Source organism: Musa acuminata, chromosome BXJ3-3 (genome assembly GCF_036884655.1).
Source record: "Musa acuminata AAA Group cultivar baxijiao chromosome BXJ3-3, Cavendish_Baxijiao_AAA, whole genome shotgun sequence".
Lineage (NCBI taxonomy): Eukaryota > Viridiplantae > Streptophyta > Magnoliopsida > Zingiberales > Musaceae > Musa > Musa acuminata.
The window spans coordinates 31,212,239-31,233,842 of NC_088351.1; the positions used below are offsets into that span (position 1 = coordinate 31,212,239).

Sequence of the window (21,604 nt, forward strand, 5' to 3'; positions counted from 1 at the left end):
GGGAGCCCCATTTTTATTTGTCAAAGGTATTACGCAAAGCATTCTTCATAATCCAAGAGAATTCGATATACTAACTTGACATCAGATTGCCGAATTTATTTGACAGGTCGTGGTTTGATGTTGTTTTTATATGTTGCAAGTATGTTTGCAACATTATTGGGAAAAAAAAAAGGTTTCTTTTGGATGTGATTATATGTCAATAAAAAATGTCTTAAATGGAAGATAGAAATGCAAAAACATCACATTAAAACTTTCTTTCTTCTCTACCAGGATATTCCCAATTATTCATTTATAAAAAGAGCTAGTTGAAGGCACAAACCAACATAAATGTCCAACCATTAACTAGCCTTTTACTCTGCAATCCTAGTTTTCTGCTTGACATCTACAGACGCTATGGTTGGATGTGTTTGCATCCGTAGTTTGTTCCTCTAAAGACTCTTTTAAACATATGTAATTCTTATAACAATAAGGAAGCTATTACAACCAACAGGGAGCAAGTTAACATACTCAAAATCTAGTAAACCCTGAAAAGAACTGTGAAAGATTTTCACTTTGATGAACAGAAGAATAGTTCAATGATTCCATCTTTTAACAAGAAAAGAAGTTTACATGAAATGCAACATTCAATTGCATTTTTTTTAGGATAACTGAGATTGTTAACAAGTCCAATCAACACAAAAAACGTATAGTCCCATGAGAGAGAGAGAGAGAGAGAAAGAGAGAGAGTGGCGATGGGAGAAAGCACACGTTCGCGGAACACAGTTGCATCTTGGTCAGGCTTTCAACACCACCACCAGGTGGCCTCCTCTTTATCAGATTAGGGCGAAAGCCACAGCTTCCCAACCGTGTGGCCGTAATGTCCAACATGAAATCTCATTTGGTGCTTGCTTATATTTGACCAAGTGGTGACTCATGGCTATGATCATCCACCAACCAAAGTCCATAATCTTTGAAACGCTTTATTTTCTTGTCGAAACCAGTAATGTAGTTGTTATGAATAATCACATTCATCCCTTTGGTTTCCTTGACCCAGCTCTCATTCTTGAAATACAAACCCCCTGATGGAAATGCAGCTTGAGGTAGCAAATACAGATCCACCTGCAGTTGTATATCTCAGAAATTAACATCATAGACTTGATAAAAGCTACTCGGCGAAAAAGAAATAGGAAATATAGAGGTGCCAAAAGATTTTCTTAGTCACAGATCACAACTACTAACATATTTAAGAATCGAGGTATATGATAGGGTTAAAGAAAGGCCAAGAGGACTTGTAAAGATAAAGATCAGAGTAAACAATAAGAAATATAAGGTACAGTGAACTCAAGGATATAACAATCACTAATCATAGTACATATCCGAGTAGGAGAAACCTACAACAGAAAAAAGGACTACAGAGAAATTTTCAGTTGATCCAATCACCATATGCATATAGGGAACAGAAAATCAAAACGACTAACTTTTTTATTCATCGGATGCAATCAACAGGAGAAAACAGCACACAGGCACAAGATATAGTTTGCCAATGCATGTTGAACAGGAATCCACATTAATAATAATAGTTTCCAAATTTTAAAATGTTGAACTGGAAATAAATGGTTCAAAGAAAATTTTCTTTTACCTACTACATTCAGCAGAGAAGAAATGAATGGCATGGTTTGATTTGACTTGTAGTACCGAGTACACTGTGAACAACCAATTTATCGGAATTCGTTTTGAACTCTGATGTGAAGTGGAAGTTTGTGACTCAAGGTGTGGGACCATAGAAGATAGAGTTAAGAGTTCTAAAGCATAATCAAATTCCTTCGTGCAAGGCCTTCGACTTAACCATTATCTAAACCTGAATCAAGAGGAAAATTACCAAAGAATCTGAACCTAAACCAAATCATTCTACTTATCATTGATCAGTCGTCATCCATTCTCCTTTCTTTCTCAATTCCATATAATGGGCTTCCAGTCATGTTTCTCCACTTTTCCTTCCAATTTCATATCCACACAAGATCAAGGCTCACTTACCTTCACAAGAAAAGAAGAAGCATAATTTCCCTCACACATACATCACTTCTGGCATAAGATCACATGCAGATAAAATTTCAGTTTTAAGTTACTAGATTTATGTACAGGCATTCAATTAAAGGCAGCTATTTTAATATTTTCCCATCATTTACTCCAAAACTTGCATGTTTCATCAATACAAGCATCATCGTATTTTCTAATGCTATCGGCCATATCCCATGGGATATCTAACATGGAGTTGTTCATCATTTTTAAATTATTAAATGGCCTCCTTTAAACTTGTCTAAAACTTATGGTTATCCTTCATCAAATCTTCAAGTGGCACCGTATGAGATTCCAACAATGTAACATGTTAAAAGAACACTAAAATTATATCGTGTATATAAGTAAACCTGTAACAATGGAATCTTGTTAACACGCTCCCAAATTTCTAATCATCGATAGTTTTAACAACAGAATCTCCTTGTGAACTCAAGTGAATACATGTCATCTTACTTCAACACACTTATATGATTTATGTTCTATCTTATTAAATCATTACTCAGAACCACATTGCTTCTTTTTTAACAGATCTTTACATTCTATACTTGGCACTAATTTTTACAGGCAACTAAAAAAATATAGTATGCATATGAGCTTCATGCATCCCTTGTTTACTCATTTATGAATTAATTCATGTCAAGGCTAATTCAGTTAAACAAAAAAAATGAAAATACTGTAAGTTCGGTGTGCCGTTTCCACAGAAGTACCATAAAAAGTCAGGTTGCAATATTTTATCTATAAGCCAAATATAGTAGTGGCTACTGTATGGAAAACAAATAAGATACTTGAAATTTTAGTTCCTGATCAACAAAAGATATGGAATCAGATAAATCACCTGCCCAGCAGTTTTGTTGAGAGCCCAGTTGAAGGCAGGCTGGTCGTTCGATTTCCTTTTCACAGACCATGGTTGATTCTGAAGTTCTTCGATCCAGCTTCTCATCACCTCCTTTGCTCCTCTCGTAGGACGGAGAAAAATCATGCAGCTGCATATATAAGTGCGCCCCTTCTTCCCTGGAGGCGGCAAATCATGAGGGTGATTTAGAGGCTTCACCTGTTTGCACAGAAGGATCAACAATTCCGAAGAACATCAAATAACACATTACTATTCCACCCTAAGTGATCTGATCTGCAACAAAAATCCAAACTTTTCCTCTTTTTCCTCTGACTGCTAACATAGCACAACACTTACAGCAGCCATATCATCGGTGAAGTAGACGTCGTGTTTCCCCTTCAGATAAGGGAAGGGATCCGACAACCACAACATATCCACATCATTGTACATCACACTGTATCCCAACTCCAGAATGTGTAGCAAATGGCGAGGCCTGCGGGATGTAAAATTGAAGAACCCCTGTCGAGCAACTCAATCCTCAGTAACATTGTAGCAACATCAGCAGTGTAGAATTGGAGACACGATCTGTGGAAGTAACAATGAGACATCCAGACGAGCACCTGAGATCCAAACTTATGGGCGGTCTGGGAGTCGGGAGCGGGCGGGACAAGGACGGCGTGTCCAGGCCACCTCCGGTTGACCTCGTACAGCGTGGCGTAGTCCTCTGCGATGACGATCACCTGGTCCTGGCGTTTCTGCCGGGCGACGCTGATGAGCCAGTTGTTCAAGAAGGGTAGGTAGGGCCGGCTGACGGCGCAGACGACGACGGTGCCGTTCCGGGCGGCGAAGGCCGCGGCCTGAGCCAAAGTGTAGTCTTTCCACCGGGAGAGGGATCCGTGGGAGGCGCCGAGGTGGGAGGAGGAGGAGGAGGAGAAGAGGGCGGCCATGGGGCCGGACCAGGGGAGGAAGACGCCGAGGAGGACGAGGAGGGAGAGGACGGCGAGGAGGCCGGCGCGGCCAAGGAGGAAGGACGACATGGGGCGGTGCGGCATGCCGTAGACAGCAGCGCGGGGCGAGAGCGGGTAGTGATCGACCGAAGGCGGCGGTGGCGGCTGCTGCCTCAGGTGCAGAGACATCACCAGGAAGCAATTGCTCGTTGTGTTCAGGGAAGAGGAAGAGATCTGCTCCACCGACTGAGATTTCGGTGATGACACCGGAGGAGTAGTAGAACCCAACCAATGGTGGGACCTTTTTCTTGTCGATTTGTCATAAAAGCCCCTGTAGTAGTAAAATTACTAAAATGGACTCCTTTCTCAAACTATCATTAACAGCTCTCTTTTTGTTCAAATCCATACTTAGCTCCAATCAATGTTTTGTCAGTATTAATTCCAATATATTATATATGTATCCTTTAAATATTAAGTTGTCTCAGTAATTGACTTCCAACCAAAAAATACAGATTATTCAATTTAATTATGATTACATTGGTTTTATCTAAATTAAAGAAGTCATACAAATACTAAATACATAGAATATCTCTACTTTTTGGTATAATTTGTATTAGAGTTTCATCTAACAGTTAACTTATAATAATAGCTAATGGACTACAAAGGCAAATATGTAAATTTGTAGATTTAAAGGGATATATATGTTAAATCACTTGCTTACCCAACCCGACCCAAACCAACGTGTTCATGACGAAAACCGGCTCGAGTTGAACCGGTCGAGCGAGTTTGCATCAACCAAAACCCTCGTTTCGATCGGCGGCTTTCGATGTGTGAGTTGTGTTCTAATCTGTTCTCCGCCTGTGCTTGTTATCGTTGGTGGTGGAGATAGGGAGAGATGGGCCGAAGGATTCTGAACGATGCGCTCCGCACGATAGTGAACGCGGAGAGGAGGGGGAAGGCCACCGCCACCCTCCAGCCCATTTCCTCCGTCATCGTCTCCTTCCTGAGGATCATGAAAGATCGAGGTCGCTCCTCTCTCTTCTCTTGCTCTCTCGCTCTTGGGTGTTTTTCCCATTCATGCTTCATCCTCGTTGGATTTCTTGGGTTCGCAATTTTTTGTTTTTTTCTTGGAAATGCTTCAAAGTTGGCTTCTTTTTTGCTCCCTTAAATAAAAATGTATTTTTTTTCCTTTTATAATCAGAGTTTGCTTATTCTGCGTTTGTTATCGAGTGTGAATGGATTATTCGACGAGTCAAGGCTATTCATTTAGAATTTTAAACTATTTCAGTAGGTCCTGGAGGAGATAAAAGGAAAGTAAGAGGCTCAAGTGAAAGACAAAATAAGTCTCTTTTTTTCCATTCAGGTTTATAGCAGAGAAAATAAAGAAGTAAAAAAAAGATTTACCTTCTTTCTTGTGTATCTAGATCTTTTGACTTATGGATGATAATGAAATATGAATTGTGAGAAAAATTTAGTTGATGTTGCAAATTGTTGAAATCATTCTTCTTGAGCCATGTTAGATATCTGACGTGAGATATCATTTGGTAGCATTTGTATTATTTCACTTGCATTCTTTGTATTACATAAGCTAGTTTTTTTGCCTTTAGAAAAGGGAATTGTTCTTATCAAAATATAATATCTATTTAGGAGGCCGATAAAATATTTTGCAGGATATATTAAAGACTTTCAGGTTTTTGATCCACATAGAGTGGGAAGGATCACTGTGGAACTGCAAGGAAGGATAAATGATTGCAAAGCCCTTACATACAGACAGGACCTCAAGTCTAGAAACATAGAAGACTACAGATTGCGCATGCTTCCGACACGCCAGGTCTGTTTTTCCTCACATATCTGCCCTGTAAATAGTAAATATAGTTCATAACTTATTATGCAGGTCCTTTCATATGATAATATTTAAAACTTAAGGTGTTTAGTTTCTTATCATGTAATCTAATCTGCAAAACTTTTCTATCTGGCACTTGAATCATTTCAGTGAATTTTATGCTTGGCCTGTAATGAAGAATTAGATCTACAAAGAAACACATAACAGAACAAATAGCAGAGAACTGCAGGAGGCCTATGATTTCTAGCAAAGTGCTACTACTCTTTGTTCTCTTATTTATTCTCTATATCCTTTCCTCTTTTTTGAAAGTGACAGCAAACAATTAATATAGCAACAATTAGGGCAAATAGTATATGATGGCTGAACAAAAAAACACAATAGTAGCGATGTCTTCTTTGTTTCATGTTCATAATCACAAGTTTCTTTGTTTTTCTTTTCTTCATAATGGATTTCTTTCAGATCCTCCTTATTGCATCTCTTCTTCTTTTTCTTCCTCTGGCATTGACAAATTGTCTAGCATTGGCCAAATCTAGCCAACTCCTCTTTTTTTTCCCAGAAGGAATCAAATCACTCCATTCCACAGCTAGGGAATCAAAAACAATCTAAGAGTTTGTACAAAAAATCTGTTGGGAAGTCAGATTCCCAACTCAAGTAAGAAGGCCTAGACCTACCAAAGTTAGCCAAAAATTGAGCAGCATCATTGAGCCTCCTAGGGAAGTAACTCCAGTTAATATAGGAAAAGGAGTTAGACAAAAATAACACGCCTTGGAGTATGGAGTGAATGGACCAAGAAATATGTGTTTATCTCTTGATCCATGAAATCACATGCTGAGAATCATAACACATCTTGGAGGATGGTGCGGATGGACCAAGGAAACTGTGTTGATTTCTTGATCCATCAAAAGGCTTGCTGAGAATCAGATCAGACTAGTAGAGCTGAACTCCTTCCTGTTAACCAACTCCAGTCATCTTAATCAAATCTAGCTGATTTTGATCAAATTCTACCTATAAAACCAAGAGACCAATCAAAATTAGGCCGGCCTAAGATAGCAATATAAGTTGAGTGCATTGTGTTGAAATCTGACAAACTGTGAACTATACTTTGGATTTCCATTTGTTAGGCATCTAATGTTTTCTAAATGTGTTCATCCGTTCTCTTACAATGTTGCGCATATGTTTCTTTTCCCAGCAAGTTCTAATTTACTATAGAAAAATTGTTATGCTTTGTACTTAACCATACTATAGCTTTTCGAGTCATTGGGATTATTTTGGCACAGTTATATAATGAAAATACAAGATGCTTGCTTGTTCATTTGCTTTAGACAGCCTGAAATTTTGAGTTGATGTTACTGCTTTCGAAGAACTCTAGTCTAAGGTGCAACCTTTTCTCCTTCATAGTATAATGAATACATTGAGATGCAAAAAAATGTTGTTGGATTCAACCTACAAATTCTGGTAGCCCAAATCTATGGTTAGTAAGACATATCTTTCTCCGGAAGAGTAATATGATATAGATCAGAACTAAAACTCCACAAAATTCAAATATCATATACCAAAATTTCCTTATTGATATGTACTGTTTTTCCTTTTTAGCTATAAAGGATGATCAGCGATGTTGACTTATTTTATTCATTTGCAGTGGGGATATGTTGTAATCACAACACCTAATGGTGTCTTGGATCATGAGGAAGCTATCAGGCAGAATGTTGGCGGTCAGGTTCTTGGTTATTTTCATTGACATATTGTAGACGTCACATTTCTGAGCTATTAATCACCTCAAATATGTTGGTTCTCCAGTTATTTGTTTTTTTCTTCAGCATCTGACAGAGGGACTGAGCTTGTAGTGTTTTAAGATTTCAACTTTCCTCGGTCATGTACAATAATTTTCTCTCTACTGAATGAGACTTTCTTTTCCTTGTTGTGACAAATGAAAGCTGGACTATTGTGGGGCAACCATTAGGTTTTGTTTTTCCCTGTTGATGGGATGACCCACAGAGCATGTAAATTATAGTAAAGCTGTTTCAACCAGATTCTTATAGTTATCTATCTATTGGTTATGATAAAAAAACTTTTAGAGTAGATTAGGATACATAATGACATGTAGGAACCTACGTCCATGAAGAGAAGCACTACTGTTCATATCTAGCCGCAGCTGCACCTCACATTCACCCTGAAATAGCTATCAAAATGTAATAGTTTGAGAAAATATTAATATTGCCTTTAGTATTTAGCCAAATGCACCAAACACTATAGAGTAAACATTTCTTTATTAAACATCCAGTGTTTTCAATAGATGCTCTGGTGAGGCGAGGTCCAAGCGCTTTGCATAGCTTTCGAGTGACGTGCTTCACTGATGTGCTGGCTGGGTGTTCACTTGAACTAACTAAACCTTCACACTAATCACCCCCTCGTCGCGTCATACTCAACCTAGTGAAATCCTAAACCTTACCTCATCACCCAACCCACCTGTGGTCCGTCACTTAGTATGCCTTCGTGCACAATTCCCTCTGTCATCGACGCCATCGTCCGAAGTTTTCATTGTCGACGTCGCCTTCGTCCGAAGCTTCCTCTGTCATCGTTGTCTTCGTCGAAAGCTTCCTCCATCATCGCCCTCTCCTATCTCACCTTCTTCCATAGGTTGATTATTTTTCTTCTTGTCTCTTTAAAATTGTTTAGCGTCGATCACTCTTTAGAACGGTTCTCAGTCCCTCATTAAACTATAAAACTATTTAGCATTAGTTAATATGTTTACATTGGTTAATCTCCTCTTTGAAATTATTTAGCTTTGATTATTATTAAAATATATTATTTATATTTTAATATTTTGAAGCATCTCGCTTTGCTCGAGCGGGCGCCTAACGTCTTGAGCGTTTTGGGACATCAACGTCTAGCACTTTTTAAAGCACTAAAAACATATTATGAATATCTTATGCATGGAAATAATCTCTTTGCTTGTACATTTATCATTTTCAGGGCCAAAATTTGTACACTTATCTAAGCTTTAGATACCCAAAAATCTATCAGAGATCCCATCCATAAATTGATTATGACCTTGGATATCCAAAAATCTATCAGAATTGAGATCCCATCCATAAAATGATTGTGACCATTTGTGAACTTGATGGAATAACCATGGGCATTTATAAACATCATATGGTAATTTTAAGTTATCAAGATAATGTTATATTGTTTTATCTTGTCTATCTCTCCCTTTCACATATCTAATCTAATCTGCCTCCTACAACTATGTTACTTGAATATCTTCATGACAAGTCTCTAAAACATACAAAACCTCTCATGTATGTCTGAGTACCCCAAAAGCTTGAAGGCTTGTTAATGATAGAAACTTTTCTGTTCATGGTGTTGTTAAGTGGTTTATCTGCCTCAACATTCATGTCTGAAATCCTGTAGCAGGTCATTTCTTTGATTGAGAGTGGAATTTCTTAGGCACCTGTGATCATAGTTATAAAATGCAAATCGGATGGTGGTCATATCTAGAAAAATCGAGAACAGGACCTTCTATCGGTTTGGTTTATTAATTAATCCAACTGAATTTTACTAACTATGATTGAGATATAAGCCTAGATATCTTGCAAGTGGAAGTTTGGTTTCACAGCTTGCCTTGATTGATGCAGTTACTGAATGGAACAAGGATTGAGCTTTTGGAAACCATTGTTACATCCCTACTGCTGAGGTATGCAGTAAAGTATCAATTAGTGCAACTTGCATTGGTGCCTCCCATGTGTTTCTGGACTCATGGAATGAGATCCTTTCTGCTCGACTTTGATCCATAACCTGGGTGAGAAAAAAGATGAATTGCTTTCTTTCTAATAATTTGGATATCACATGTTTTAGGAAATCAAATGGCTCATAGATTATGTTTTCGTTTTCGATCCAAATGATTTGGTTCCATCTTTTTTCCATCTAATGTAGAACTCAGATGATTACAGCCTAAATAGTTGGGATATTACAGGTTGTTGTTGTTGTTGTTGTTGTTACTAAATCCAAATGGTTTTGCTCCCAAATCATAAAGTCAGGGATTTACTTTGTCCTGCCGTTAAATTCATTCATTATAATGTTATGAGTTTGTATGAAAGTTGGTGAAGAATTAAAGGAGAGGGGAGTTTTGAAGATTAAAAGATCAAATCAAATCAATAAGTGAAGATTGAGAGAGACGACCTGTGGGTCCCGCGTTCAAGGGTGTAAGAGAGCACGTGGCAGGGAAAACAATATACTTTTTTCTTATAATAAATAAATAAATAAATAATATATTTCGTTTTCCATCTAGAATTCGAAATATATTTCGGTCAACAATTTTGACCACGGCTTTGGTGTCGTGATAGAAGTCTCGTGATTCGCCACCTGATAATCCGGCCCTTAAAAATACATCAAGAATCGTGACAAGTCTTTTGATTATTTTCTTAATGAGAGGCCGCGGCGCAAAGGGAGTATCAGCCACCTAATAAAATCTGGCCCTAAAAATACATCAAGATTCGTGACAAGTCTTTCGATTGAGAGGCCGAGTCGCAGAGGAAATGATATGGGTTGGTACGCATAAGAAGGTTTCCTTTCTCGTGGGCAACCCTTTAGGCATTCCCATTGTTTCTACGACCGATAAATAGGGTCGTGCTTCTCGCCGCGGATATTTAGGGTTTAGGGTTCTCGAGGTGTCGAGAGGCAAGTGCTTGGAGACCCACCGATCCATTCCCCTATTCACGTCGCAATGAGCCGATCGGGTCAACCCCCAGATCTCAAGAAGTGAGTCGTCTCTCTATCTTTCTGTCGGCAAATATCTATATTTTCGCAGGTTTCCACTTTGCTTTTGCCGATCCGCTTCTGATTATTGTTTTCTTTCGATGCCTTGTTGTCGCTTCAGGTACATGGACAAGAAGCTACAAAGTAAGTGCCTTTCAGCCTTTACCGTCTGATTTCGCTTTTAGTTTTGCCCTTATGTTGCTAAAAATCGTGCCTTTGGCTTTGATCTTATCGCGCTCGACGCAGACTAAAAAAACTCCCGGTTCATGGTTTTATATCATGAAATTATCAGGCTTTACGAAGTACAACTAGCATAGGGTCATATGTATATTACTGAACTGACATTAGAAATAAAGCTAAGCTGAAACCATTTGGATATGAATATGTTACTTGTGGGGTACGTTATTGTGAAATTTGTGACTTCTGCCTTGACGTTCTCATTGGTTGAATGACTAATGAGGGAAAGGGTAAACGAGGAGATCGAAGAAAGCTATTGATATTGTTGGTAGTTTCACAAGCTTCATGGGAAAGTAATTGGTGGTTAAATTTTCTTGGAGTCGTTTAAGGTTATTTTATCTTATATGATCATTTTTCTCTTGTTAAAAGTTTTTTGAGAGCATCAACACGGTTCTGTTTTACTAAAATGCAATTTGTTGTATTTGTAGTAGACTTACACTGAGCAACTATAATGTACTGCACAATATAAAAAATCAGATTCAATCAAGTGTACAAAAGATCCTGGATTAAAAAATATATAACAATACATTTTTAAGATCCTGGATTAAAAAAATGCAGTATACATCCGGTGTAGGTGGTACTCTCATGTCATGGAACCCTTACACACTTGGGTAGACACAAATGTCTAGGCCCATTGAAGTGACAAAAAACCTATATAATGGTGATATTCTACATACACATCTTAAATTTAATATGTATCTTTTCGTAGTATTCTCAGTATGTAGCCTCTCAATGTATGTCCTACCTACAAACTTATTTTTCCATTGTTTAATTGCCTTCCAGCTTTGTAGACTAACTTGCTTGGCCTTTTTCAACTGAAAATGTCAATGTGCACTTCTGTTTCATCTCCCATTCATTTCTAATCTTTATGATTGATTGCACATATCTGCCCATGTTTTTTCAGATGTTTCATGTCTGTCATCATCATTGATATTCAATATTTTTTTCCGAAATTGTCCATTATTTTTTTGGTTCCCGGTGGATCTACTTTGCTCAGCCAGTTTATGTATTTCAATTATAACTTGGGGATACTTGTTACACGAAGACCTCCATCTGAATATGTTAATGTGTTTAAGCTTTCGTATTATGACTAGCAAATTTTGCTATTTTGTAGGAAAGATCAGATAAATTAGGAGTTGGGTTGATGACAATTGCAAAAAAAAAAAAAAGATTAGATGTAAAAGAGAGAGTATGAGGTGAAAGGAGACAAATTTATGTAGAAAGAAATTGCTCACTACTTTTCTCTTTACTTCTTTGTGTAAGAATGTTGCACATAAGATATGTTATAGCTGATAAAACAGAACATTTAAACTACCAGCTAATTCCTTTGAGTTGGCCACATTTCCAATAGTAAGTTTATCTTAATAGTTGAGTTTTTACTGACGAATGAAGAGCATACTTTGACACTTTGAGTTGCACAAAAAAATCATGTAGAACATAGATGAATACATAACATATATATGAAATTAAAGATTAGATGTAAAAGTGAGAGTCTGAGGTGAAAGAAGACAAATTTATGTAGAAAGAAATGGCTCACTACTTTTCTCTTACTTATTTGTGTAAGAAAATTGCACATAAAATATGTTATAGCTGCTAAAACAAAAGCATTTAAACAACCAACTAATTCGTTTGAGTTGGACACTTTTCCAATATAAAGTATATCTTAATAGTTTTTACTGACGAATAAAGAACATAAAAATAATCTTGTGAAAAGGACCTAATAAAGGAAATGTTGTCAAGATAACTAGGTTGTCATTTCAGCCTCAAACACTGGAATATATTCTTGACTCAGATCTAATATTTATCTGAACACCATGAAGGGTTTCCTCTAGACAGAATTGTGTTTGTTTCTTGGATTCTGTGCCGTAGCCTTCACGAAGTACTGAATTTATGAAACTCTTTTTGTAAAAGTATTTTGAAACTGGATTGGCTGTTTCACAAAGATCTGCTCAATTATTGTCACTGTAATCATAATGTCCTCCGATTGTTAGTACTTTGTAGCAAATTGTTCCAAGGTTGAAATATTTCCTGTGCAATGGAGGACCACTTGTCTTATCAAGTTCATCATCTATCTTAGCAGGAGTGCCTTTCATCTTTTGATGCATAAACTTATTATAAGTCATCAATTTCTGCTTCATCTTTGACATTGATGCTTAATTCTTATTGAGTTTTTTTAGTGCATAATTGGTCTTATGGCACATACATTTAGCTGTCCTAACATGATAGAGCCATCTATCCATGTATGGGGGTTTTGCCCATTGTTTCTCCAGCTATGGTGGATAGTGATCCATGCTGATTATGTGGATATTTGTCACAACACATCAGTTTTTAAGAGAGCAATAATTTGTGTGCCCTCTATAGATAATAACCATGGGTACTTCTGTTACTATAGGAAATTCCAATTCTGATATTTAGTTGGGATAATAACCATGAGTAGTTCTGTTACTAAGTTGCATCAGCAAGTTGAATAAATACCAATTCCGAAATTTGATTGGGAAAATCTTGTTCCCAGAAAATTGTAGGCCACAACCATTGCAGAAGGTTTTCGAGATGTGGGTGTCACTTTTTGCGAATCTTGTCGAACATATATTTTCAATGTATTTGTTAAAGGTTTCCTGCTTTCTGGAAAAAAAAATCCCACTAGCCAAATATCCACTGTTGATAAATTTAAGTATCAAGAGGACAACTGCTTGGCGACTGGAGTTTCTGATAACTATAAGACCAAGAGGTTGGCCTTCTTTGTAGATTATTGTGCACAGGTTACTGGGAGGTGACTCTTAATCAGAAGCAATATTGTAATTAGTAAGTCCTGGAGCAGATGGAACATTTGCATTATTAGTTTAACAATAATGGAATTCCTTTAGCAAATTTGTAGACAATGAAGATGTTCTAGAAATGAGCTTGGTATTAGTGTTAGTTCAGTTGGGTATTTTTAAGAAACTGAGCAATGGGTCAGGATCTGGTTGTAAGACTGTTGTGTAACTTAACCAAAGCTGCCAACTGGTCAAGTCCCATGTGCTTTAAATTATACATTCCATTAATAAATTATATTTAACTCATTACGCTCGTTTTCTCTTGGTATGATGGGTTCATAATCCTACTTTTCATCATTACTTATATAAATTCTGATTGTGATTTGAACCAACCAATATTTGTGATGCATGAATCTTATCTCTGTAGTCCCACTCTATGGTTTGCCTATGAAGAATATACTGATATAAATTACCTCTTATATTTGCAGTAAAATTGAATGGTAACCGAGTTGTGGTTGGCACTCTCCGTGGGTTTGATCAATTTATGAACCTTGTTGTTGACAATACAGTGGAGGTGAATAGCAATGAGAAGAACGATATTGGCATGGTGGTGAGTTCATCTTACAATATTAGTCTTTACTTTACTCTCAGGGTTAAGAATATACACATTGATCATTTTCACACTTTGCTCAAGTGGAAAGCTTCTATCATATTTGTTATTTTTTAACTTAAGTTGTTTTCTTTTCCTAGTCTTTCTTAAAGATTTTGATAACATTTTTCTCTTTAGGTCATTCGAGGAAATAGCGTGGTCATGATTGAAGCTCTCGAGCCAGTCGCCAGAACTTAGTATCACTTCTTTTCTTCTGTCCGTTGACAGTTGTACCAGATATGTTCTTGTTGAATGCTTATGGGATTGTTAAATCTGTCAGAAGTCAGTTAAATATTATGTACGCTTAATGCAAAACCAGGTTACTACAATGTAGCATGATATTATCCTAATGATCTTTTTTATGTATCTTTGTCACCTGCCATTAAGATCTTTATCCTATCAGCATCATCCTAATTCTATCTGATTTTGATGAATAGCTGAAAGGGGAAGAAAAACACCATATTATTACAATGATACTCGGTTCATGGACTATTTTTTGAGGTGATACTCGGTTCATGGACTATTTTTTGAGGTGATACTCGGTTCATCATATTACAGCTGAAAGGGGAAAAAAAACACCATTTCTGCAAATTTGCATTGGCCATCTTTGAATGCTGTCTTATTGAACTAGTTGGGTTAGAGTTGCAATTTGCTTCTGGCATGCATGTAATAGGCTCAGTGCTTAATTTTGATAATATTGCATGTGATATGGTTTTTAACTATATTAATTCAAATTTGATATAATCTTGAAAGAATTTTGCTTGCTTATAGACAAGTATGAGATGGTGATGGAAACAACCCTGTCATCAAAATTATGATTTTAATCGTTCTTATTGGACATCCCAACGCCAATTTGCTTTGGGTGGTCTAAATATTGGGTGGTGTAAATATGTATGATAAAAAAACATAACAAATTATTTTTAGTATTTTGATATTTAATTTTTTAAAAAAATATAGTAAGATTTTTATATTTATAAAAATAAAATATTTAATCTTAATTTTATCTCACATTATCAATTCACTTGATAAAAATAGCTTAATAATAAATCCTACAGTATTTTTAATTGTGAGAAAAAAATAATATTAAAATTTTTTAAAATATTTTTATATTTATAAATATAAAAATCGTACCTATTTTACCTCATCCAAACTTCTCGCAATGGGATGTATGCAAATTATCATAACAAAGTTTTTACATTCAAATGATGTCTTTGAGTATTTGAACTTTCAATTCTTTGACGATGGCGTATTTTAATTAATAATATATATTTTTATGTATATATATATTTACATTAAAATAGTGAAAATAGAATCATGGTTTATATCGTATATGTTTGTGATTGAGGTAAGTGGGACAAACTTTATGATGTATTACTCATGAATGAAATATGTCATAATTAGCCTAAAAAGCATACCAAATGCAACTAAAAAACTTAAAAAATAATCTAAAATAGAAAAAAATGTATCATATTTGTTTGTTGTGTTGAAAGATTGATGCAAGAAAGATTAACTTTATGATGTTTATACACGTAAATGACTTACCCATCTTAAATTTTAATCATCGAAGGAAAATATGATATAAATAATTATTTTATTATTATTTTTGCTGATTTTATAATATTTAATAATAACCAAATGGGTTTAATGCTAGAATTTACTTGTTTCTTGCAGAAAACCTACTGCTTTAATTAATCTACGGCTACGATCATCTCAAAAAAACCATCAGTCCATCTAAACCCTCCATTCCACCATAAACCTTCTTTAGCCGTCCGATCCTCCCGCTTACCACTATGAAAGGGCACCACATGGATCCCTCGTCTTTCTAGGGTTTTTAGTGATCCACCGCCATTACCCCACAGGAGGCGCGGCGGCGAACTCTCTCCTGTCGAATCCTCTGCGCGAGATGGCGACACAGATGAGCAAGAAGCGTAAGGTGGTCCCTCTGCCGATCTAAATCTTTTCTTCTCTCTCGCGCTCCTAAGTCGCTGAATCTCCTTGATTTCTGCCACTTTTCTTCACAGTTTGTGGCGGATGGGGTGTTCTTTGCGGAGTTGAACGAGGTGCTGACGAGAGAGCTTGCGGAGGATGGCTATTCGGGCGTGGAGGTCAGGGTTACGCCCATGCGGACGGAGATCATCATTCGGGCGACGCGCACTCAGAACGTTCTTGGTGATTTATCTGCCCTTGGCTTGTTGGGGTTTGTTCTCGAGGCTTTTGAGAAGTGGTGAGTAGTGTTTGATGTTTTTGTTATGTTGGTTTAGGTGAGAAGGGCAGGAGGATCAGGGAATTAACGTCGGTGGTGCAGAAAAGGTTCAACTTTCCTGAGAATGGTGTTGAGCTCTACGCCGAGAAGGTGAACAATAGGGGGCTGTGTGCCATTGCTCAGGCCGAATCACTCCGTTACAAGCTTCTCGGAGGTCTTGCTGTGAGGAGGTGGGATCTATATTACATATTATTAATGATGCCTTCTTCTGTTAATTTCTTTTGTACTGTGTACTCTTGCTTGTAGTTGTTATTTTCATTTCGTACTGAATTAAGTTATGACTTTGATATAATTGTTATCAGAAGCAGGTTCCTGCTTTAGTGAGGTTTGCTTTAAAAAAGACTTGCATATCTGTGTGGAAAATTACTGTAGACGTTCTTTTAATTCTGATTTTGCTTGGTTTTGTGATGAACTTGACTCATCTTCGTTCTGTTCCTTGGTTGTTTAGGCCACTCTATATGCAATTTTGTGTTATGTGGCCTACTGATTATTATTTTGTGCGCAATATGTGGCCATGGGAAATTGCATGTTTATTTCCTGGTTTGCATATTGTCAGTTTTGTGCCCATGGTTGTTAGTTTCTGTGATGTCTTTCATCTAATAGGATTCTAAGTTGTAACCTTGTTGGAATGTGATGAATTCTGAATTGCCTTTATGGAGCTAGGGCCTTGGTACTTCTTTAGATGACAGAATTTTCTGGTAATAAGTTTGTTCATACATTTCTCATCAGTTCTCAGGCTCTGTTTCGTTGGCCTGTTTCGGTAAATTGTTGGCTGATTTTCAAACTATTGTTGGGTATTTCTATTTCCTCTCCAAGTTGATTTTTTTCTGCAAATATTTCATTATGGTTTTTCTAACTAGAAAACGGTTGTATACATTTGCAATATTTCATTATGGTTTTTCTATCTGCTATAGGGCAGTTGTTTTATGTTGCTTTGTATAATTAGATTGTTTCTGCAAAATCAGCATTGTGGTTGTCTCTTTGTTTTTTCCCTCTCAAAGTCTGATTGTGAATTTCTCTTTTTGATTTGTTTTTTTGGTGCTTTTGCAATCTTTTCGTTATCAATATTAACTATTTCAAAGGGAGGCCTAGTGCATGCAACTTCCTTCTCTAATGTGGAGTCTAGGAACAGTCGATGTATATAGACTATCGTTGCAAGCGCAGAGATTGTTTTGGTGGCTCAAACCTTGGTCCTTTATGTTGCAAAGGAGCAACTTTGATGTGGGCCAAGGCATCATCTCTCTTCCGAGCAAGGTATGCAATACCGTACCGTATCGGTGTTTCGAGGTTGGCTAGGTACGGTATGGTATCGGTGTATCGAGCGGTACACCAGGGCGTACCAAACGGTTTTAAATATTTCTTTCTCTTATTGTAGTATTGTAGCACAACTATAGTGTAATACTGTAGCATTGTAGCACGTTCCGTCTGGTAGCGGGTAGTCCGCGTATCGGTATGCTGTCGGACCGGTATGTGTACCGGGCGGTACCATTCGAACTTGCATGCCATGCTTCTGAGCATTCATTATTCTTTGTTATGTCTTATTGGTGTTGATTGATGATTTCCCTTTGATATATATGGAACTGATAGCTTTGTGTTGTTGAGCATGCTACCATCTATTGCATTTTTGTGGAGTTAACATGATTAGTTATATTCTCTGGTAATAGCCGTCTTTCAGTTTTTCCTTCCTGATTCATCTTTATGCTATAGTGCTCTCTTGTCTGTGAATATTTGGAGTTCTTCATGCGCAAGCTTATGCATAATATGTTGATCCTTCATTGAGTCTTAATTCCATGGTTAGTTAAACTCACATCATCCTTTTTGTATGTTAAACTGAATATGTATGACCAGAGTAGTTTTGTTGTTTTCTCGGGGAATTTGTTGCTTTCTATAAGTTGCTTACGATGTATGTGCATCTTTACTTCTCTGTAGCATGTTATCTGTTTTGTTTATTTGTCCTTGGTTGCTTGTGGTGAACTAAGCATCTGACTAGTGTTCATTCCTGTGAACTTCACAGCTTATGATATAAATGTGTTTTTGATATACATATTCCATAAGTGAGCTTTGGAATCAAATTGGTGTCTGATTTGCACATGCTTGTTGCCAGGGCCTGCTATGGTGTCCTGAGGTTTGTCATGGAGAGTGGTGCAAAAGGATGTGAGGTATGTTTTGATCCTACATATGCATTAAGGTTTTTTTATTAAGTTTTGAAACTTATTCTGTAATTTGTTTTAGGTGATTGTAAGTGGAAAACTTAGGGCTCAGCGTGCTAAATCAATGAAGTTCAAGGATGGATACATGATTTCTTCTGGTCAGCCAGTCAATGAATATATTGACTCTGCTGTGAGGCATGTTCTCCTTAGACAGGTTAGCTCAAGAAATCGACTTTTTTTTGCATCGCATAAACTTATACTTTGTTGGCCACTATTTTATATTTGAAATTGATACTTTGCAGAAGAAACTAGTAGAATCTTGACATTTTAGAATGTAGTCTTTAGATGATTTAATACCTATCATTTCCATTGTTTGATGCTATGCTTCCAAGAATGTTTCACCGTGCTGCATTTTTGTGTTGGTTTTTCTGTTTTCCCCTCTAAAAATTACTGAAATGACCTAAACTATGTGCCGTCTTGTTTAGGGTGTTCTTGGAATCAAGGTCAAGATTATGTTGGACTGGGATCCAAAGGGAAAGCAAGGACCTACCACTCCTCTTCCAGATCTGGTCACCATTCATCCCCCAAAGGACGAAGAAGAATACAACAAGCCATCACCGGTGGTGGCTCCAGAGATAGTGATAGCATGATATCTTACACTTGGTTTCTTCAGTCTTGGATCATCTTCTAGGGAGATAAAGGCTCTAAGAAGAGTTAGCTTGTTATGCTTTCTTAAAATGACTTATTGAGTTTGTTCTATCACAGTACCTTTTAAGAGTAACCTTATTCTGCGCGTGCTAAGAATAATTTGCTGCTTTATAATCATATTCTTAAGCAGTTGCTTTGGTTGAGTATGAAAATAAACACTTCTTGAGGGATAGGGATGGGTACGCTGACCCTTTCCAGATTGACTCTGGAATTCGTATGCATTGTTTTTATGTTTTATACTCTTGGTATATCATAGAAAAATAATATGGCGGATATCTACCATTTAGACCTTTTAAGTATACAGATCATTTTTGAGGAATATAAGAACAAAATATTATGCGAGCAATTTCGTCTTTTCCATTTTTACCCCCTCTTATTTTGTCAAGCGACAATCATTTCGATTTTTGGATATCCTTTACGAACAAAAAAAAACACACACACACAAAAGAAAAAAATTAATTACACCTATTCACCGAAGTGTATAAAAAGAGTTGCTTAATCGTAGCCATGTCCTGAGCGCCTTTGTAGCCGGCCACCGCAGCATCCGATTGCGCCAGGGACCTTGAGATAACGCCTGTGGGACTTTTGTGGGACCGGTGGTTACACCAATCACAAGGTAAGTATTAAGGTGGGCGACCGGCCAATCACAAGATAATGCGTGTTGGGCACCAACATGCATTATATTGGTCGATATATATATATATATATATATATATATATATATATATATATATATATATATACCAGCAAATATGACTGCCTGTGAGAACAGAAATAGCAACAGCATATATATATATATACCAGCAAATATGGCTGCCTGCGAGAACAGAAATAACAACAGCATTCCTTAATACCGAAATCACTACTTGTCACACTTGAATTGGGTCCCAAAGGGGGGGCAACTGCAAACCCAATAATAGTAGGAGTAAGCAATTGCGTTATTTGTAAACGGGTAGCAGAAACATAAATATAAATACCCCGTCCTAGGGCAACCTCTCCCCTCGTCTTTCCCCCTTTCTCTCTTCAAAACCTGCCTCTTCTCTCCGATCGCCATTCACCCTCCCTCCATTTCTCTCTCACTCTCCTCCACCGCCGCCTTCGCCACTTCTTCTTCTCATCACTAGCTTAGCCGCTTCACTGCTTCACTTCGCTTCCGATCACGACCGGTATGGTGCTGGTCTCCAATATCGACGGCGGAAGTCAGGTAGTCTCGCTTCGGGTTCGGAAGACCATCCAGTCCATCAGGGAAGTCGTCGGGAACCACTCCAATGCCGCTATCTACGCCGTGCTGAAGGAGACCAACATGGAGCCCAACGAGACCGTGCAGAAACTGCTCAACCAAGGTCATCCCTGCCATCTTGTTCTAGCATTGTTTTTGGTGTCTTAGAACTGCTTAGGCATTGACTATTGTTCATGGCAGGATGCATTCGTTTCTTGTATTGGTTAGCGTTTTATTCGTGTTTTAGATGGGACTGATGGCAGTTGATGATTACAACTAATGGCTGTCGGATATGAGGCATTAGTGGATACTCAGTACCAAAAGATTTAGATGTAGCATTTTTGTGGGGTATCCAGCATTGGAAGCACATGTGACCTAAGCCTTTTTTTTTCACAAAATAGTATTGGCTAAGGCATTTCTTCGATAAACAGTATATGATTTAAACAGTACAACTTACATTTGCTAGCATGTACTCTAGACAATGGAATGAATCTTTTTGTTCGAACAAATGAGGTACGGTGAAACAAACTACATTTTAGAATTGTGGTTGGTTGGTGAAAAATGTTGCCTTTGAATTTGATACAGGAACTTCAAAATGTATAGGAGTCTGTTTTAAATCTCTTCTTTCTTCGTTTGCAGCTTATGTTGTCTTAGCTTCTGTTGTATGAATGTTGAACTTTATTAGATTTAGCACCAAATATTTGGGTGGTTTAATATGGTTTCGTATCAACTGACACAGTTTCATATTATCATTTTATTCCCTTAAATCAACTAGGGCAACTTGAGCTGTTATCTTTTGAACCCTAGAGCCCTCCTTTATGGATATAGAAGTAGGAAGAAGAGGAGTGAGCGGAATTTTCTATTTCTTGTTTAATTACAATATTTAAAGGAGTTCTTAAAATATTTAGCTTCTAAATCTTTTTGCTTTTGCCCGTAATTCCACAAATTCTTGTTATTTACATGAAAGCCCTTTGATACTCTATTAACAGAGCAGCTGAACCCTAAGTGAGTGAGAGATTACTGGGGTTTTATTTTGTTCAGGTAAGGAGATAAATCGATCCCCAGGATGAGCTAACATGTACTAGGATTGGGGTCGGGACTTCCATGGATCTATGTGACTTTCCCCAAGAAATGGGTACATAGATGAAAGATTGGATCATGGAAATAGATCTTATACCAATAATGACTACCTA

At 37.2% G+C, this 21,604-nt stretch overlaps 5 protein-coding genes across 19 annotated transcripts in view; 4 read left to right on the top strand and 1 right to left on the bottom strand.

Annotated features, from left to right (window-relative positions):
* Window positions 1-568: 568 nt before the first annotated feature.
* LOC135633093 (UDP-D-xylose:L-fucose alpha-1,3-D-xylosyltransferase MGP4-like) lies at window positions 569-4,097 on the bottom strand. The gene is made up of 4 exons (XM_065142177.1): window positions 3,508-4,097; window positions 3,245-3,406; window positions 2,891-3,106; window positions 569-1,098 (listed from the first exon to the last, which is right to left on the bottom strand). The coding sequence occupies exons 1-4, from the start codon at window positions 4,021-4,023 to the stop codon at window positions 889-891; spliced, it is 1,104 nt and encodes a 367-aa protein (XP_064998249.1). The 5' UTR covers window positions 4,024-4,097; the 3' UTR covers window positions 569-888.
* A 548-nt stretch (window positions 4,098-4,645) lies between these two features.
* Window positions 4,646-7,591, top strand: LOC103979315 (small ribosomal subunit protein uS8my). 2 transcript variants are annotated; one of them, XM_065142837.1, is made up of 3 exons: window positions 4,646-4,859; window positions 5,517-5,665; window positions 7,317-7,591. In XM_065142837.1, the coding sequence occupies exons 1-3, from the start codon at window positions 4,730-4,732 to the stop codon at window positions 7,413-7,415; spliced, it is 378 nt and encodes a 125-aa protein (XP_064998909.1). In that variant the 5' UTR covers window positions 4,646-4,729; the 3' UTR covers window positions 7,416-7,591. The 2 variants fall into 2 exon arrangements, with proteins under 2 accessions (XP_064998909.1, XP_009393686.1); XM_009395411.3 differs by having other exon boundaries at window positions 4,662-4,859; window positions 5,505-5,665.
* A 2,678-nt stretch (window positions 7,592-10,269) lies between these two features.
* LOC135633083 (probable small nuclear ribonucleoprotein G) lies at window positions 10,270-14,437 on the top strand. The gene is made up of 4 exons (XM_065142156.1): window positions 10,270-10,435; window positions 10,554-10,576; window positions 13,911-14,032; window positions 14,210-14,437. The coding sequence occupies exons 1-4, from the start codon at window positions 10,401-10,403 to the stop codon at window positions 14,267-14,269; spliced, it is 240 nt and encodes a 79-aa protein (XP_064998228.1). The 5' UTR covers window positions 10,270-10,400; the 3' UTR covers window positions 14,270-14,437.
* Window positions 14,438-15,852: 1,415 nt separating this feature from the next.
* LOC135632611 (small ribosomal subunit protein uS3y-like) lies at window positions 15,853-19,309 on the top strand. Its single transcript, XM_065141231.1, has 6 exons — window positions 15,853-16,004; window positions 16,093-16,240; window positions 16,333-16,504; window positions 18,439-18,493; window positions 18,567-18,698; window positions 18,970-19,309. Exons 1-6 carry the CDS (start codon window positions 15,975-15,977, stop codon window positions 19,132-19,134), a joined length of 702 nt encoding a protein of 233 aa, XP_064997303.1. The 5' UTR covers window positions 15,853-15,974; the 3' UTR covers window positions 19,135-19,309.
* An 875-nt stretch (window positions 19,310-20,184) lies between these two features.
* LOC103979312 (uncharacterized) overlaps window positions 20,185-21,604 on the top strand; it is a 29,116-nt gene continuing 27,696 nt past the window's right edge. For 12 of the 14 annotated variants that reach the window (XM_065144488.1, XM_065144489.1, XM_065144493.1 and 9 more), the window contains exon 1: window positions 20,185-20,535. In XM_065144488.1, coding sequence (XP_065000560.1) covers window positions 20,361-20,535 — 175 coding nt within the window. In that variant the 5' untranslated portion in view covers window positions 20,185-20,360. The remainder of the gene's footprint in view (window positions 20,536-21,604) is intronic. The other 2 variants (XM_009395407.3, XM_065144497.1) reach the window with 2 other exon arrangements.

Excerpts from the sequence above, each read along its gene's own strand:
- LOC135633093 (XM_065142177.1), bottom strand. The coding sequence starts at position 4,023 with ATGTCTCTGCACCTGAGGCAGCAGCCGCCACCGCCGCCTTCGGTCGAT. Across the intron at positions 3,407-3,507 it reads CCCATAAGTTTGGATCTCAG|GGGTTCTTCAATTTTACATC; the intron begins GTGCTCGTCTGG and ends GTTGCTCGACAG. Across the intron at positions 1,099-2,890 it reads TCAACAAAACTGCTGGGCAG|GTGGATCTGTATTTGCTACC; the intron begins GTGATTTATCTG and ends ATACAACTGCAG.
- LOC103979315 (XM_009395411.3), top strand. The coding sequence starts at position 4,730 with ATGGGCCGAAGGATTCTGAACGATGCGCTCCGCACGATAGTGAACGCG. Across the intron at positions 4,860-5,504 it reads GAGGATCATGAAAGATCGAG|GATATATTAAAGACTTTCAG; the intron begins GTCGCTCCTCTC and ends AATATTTTGCAG. Across the intron at positions 5,666-7,316 it reads GCATGCTTCCGACACGCCAG|TGGGGATATGTTGTAATCAC; the intron begins GTCTGTTTTTCC and ends ATTCATTTGCAG.
- LOC135633083 (XM_065142156.1), top strand. The coding sequence starts at position 10,401 with ATGAGCCGATCGGGTCAACCCCCAGATCTCAAGAA. Across the intron at positions 10,577-13,910 it reads CATGGACAAGAAGCTACAAA|TAAAATTGAATGGTAACCGA; the intron begins GTAAGTGCCTTT and ends TTATATTTGCAG. Across the intron at positions 14,033-14,209 it reads AGAACGATATTGGCATGGTG|GTCATTCGAGGAAATAGCGT; the intron begins GTGAGTTCATCT and ends TTTTCTCTTTAG.
- LOC135632611 (XM_065141231.1), top strand. The coding sequence starts at position 15,975 with ATGGCGACACAGATGAGCAAGAAGCGTAAG. Across the intron at positions 16,505-18,438 it reads GGAGGTCTTGCTGTGAGGAG|GGCCTGCTATGGTGTCCTGA; the intron begins GTGGGATCTATA and ends GCTTGTTGCCAG. Across the intron at positions 18,699-18,969 it reads GGCATGTTCTCCTTAGACAG|GGTGTTCTTGGAATCAAGGT; the intron begins GTTAGCTCAAGA and ends CGTCTTGTTTAG.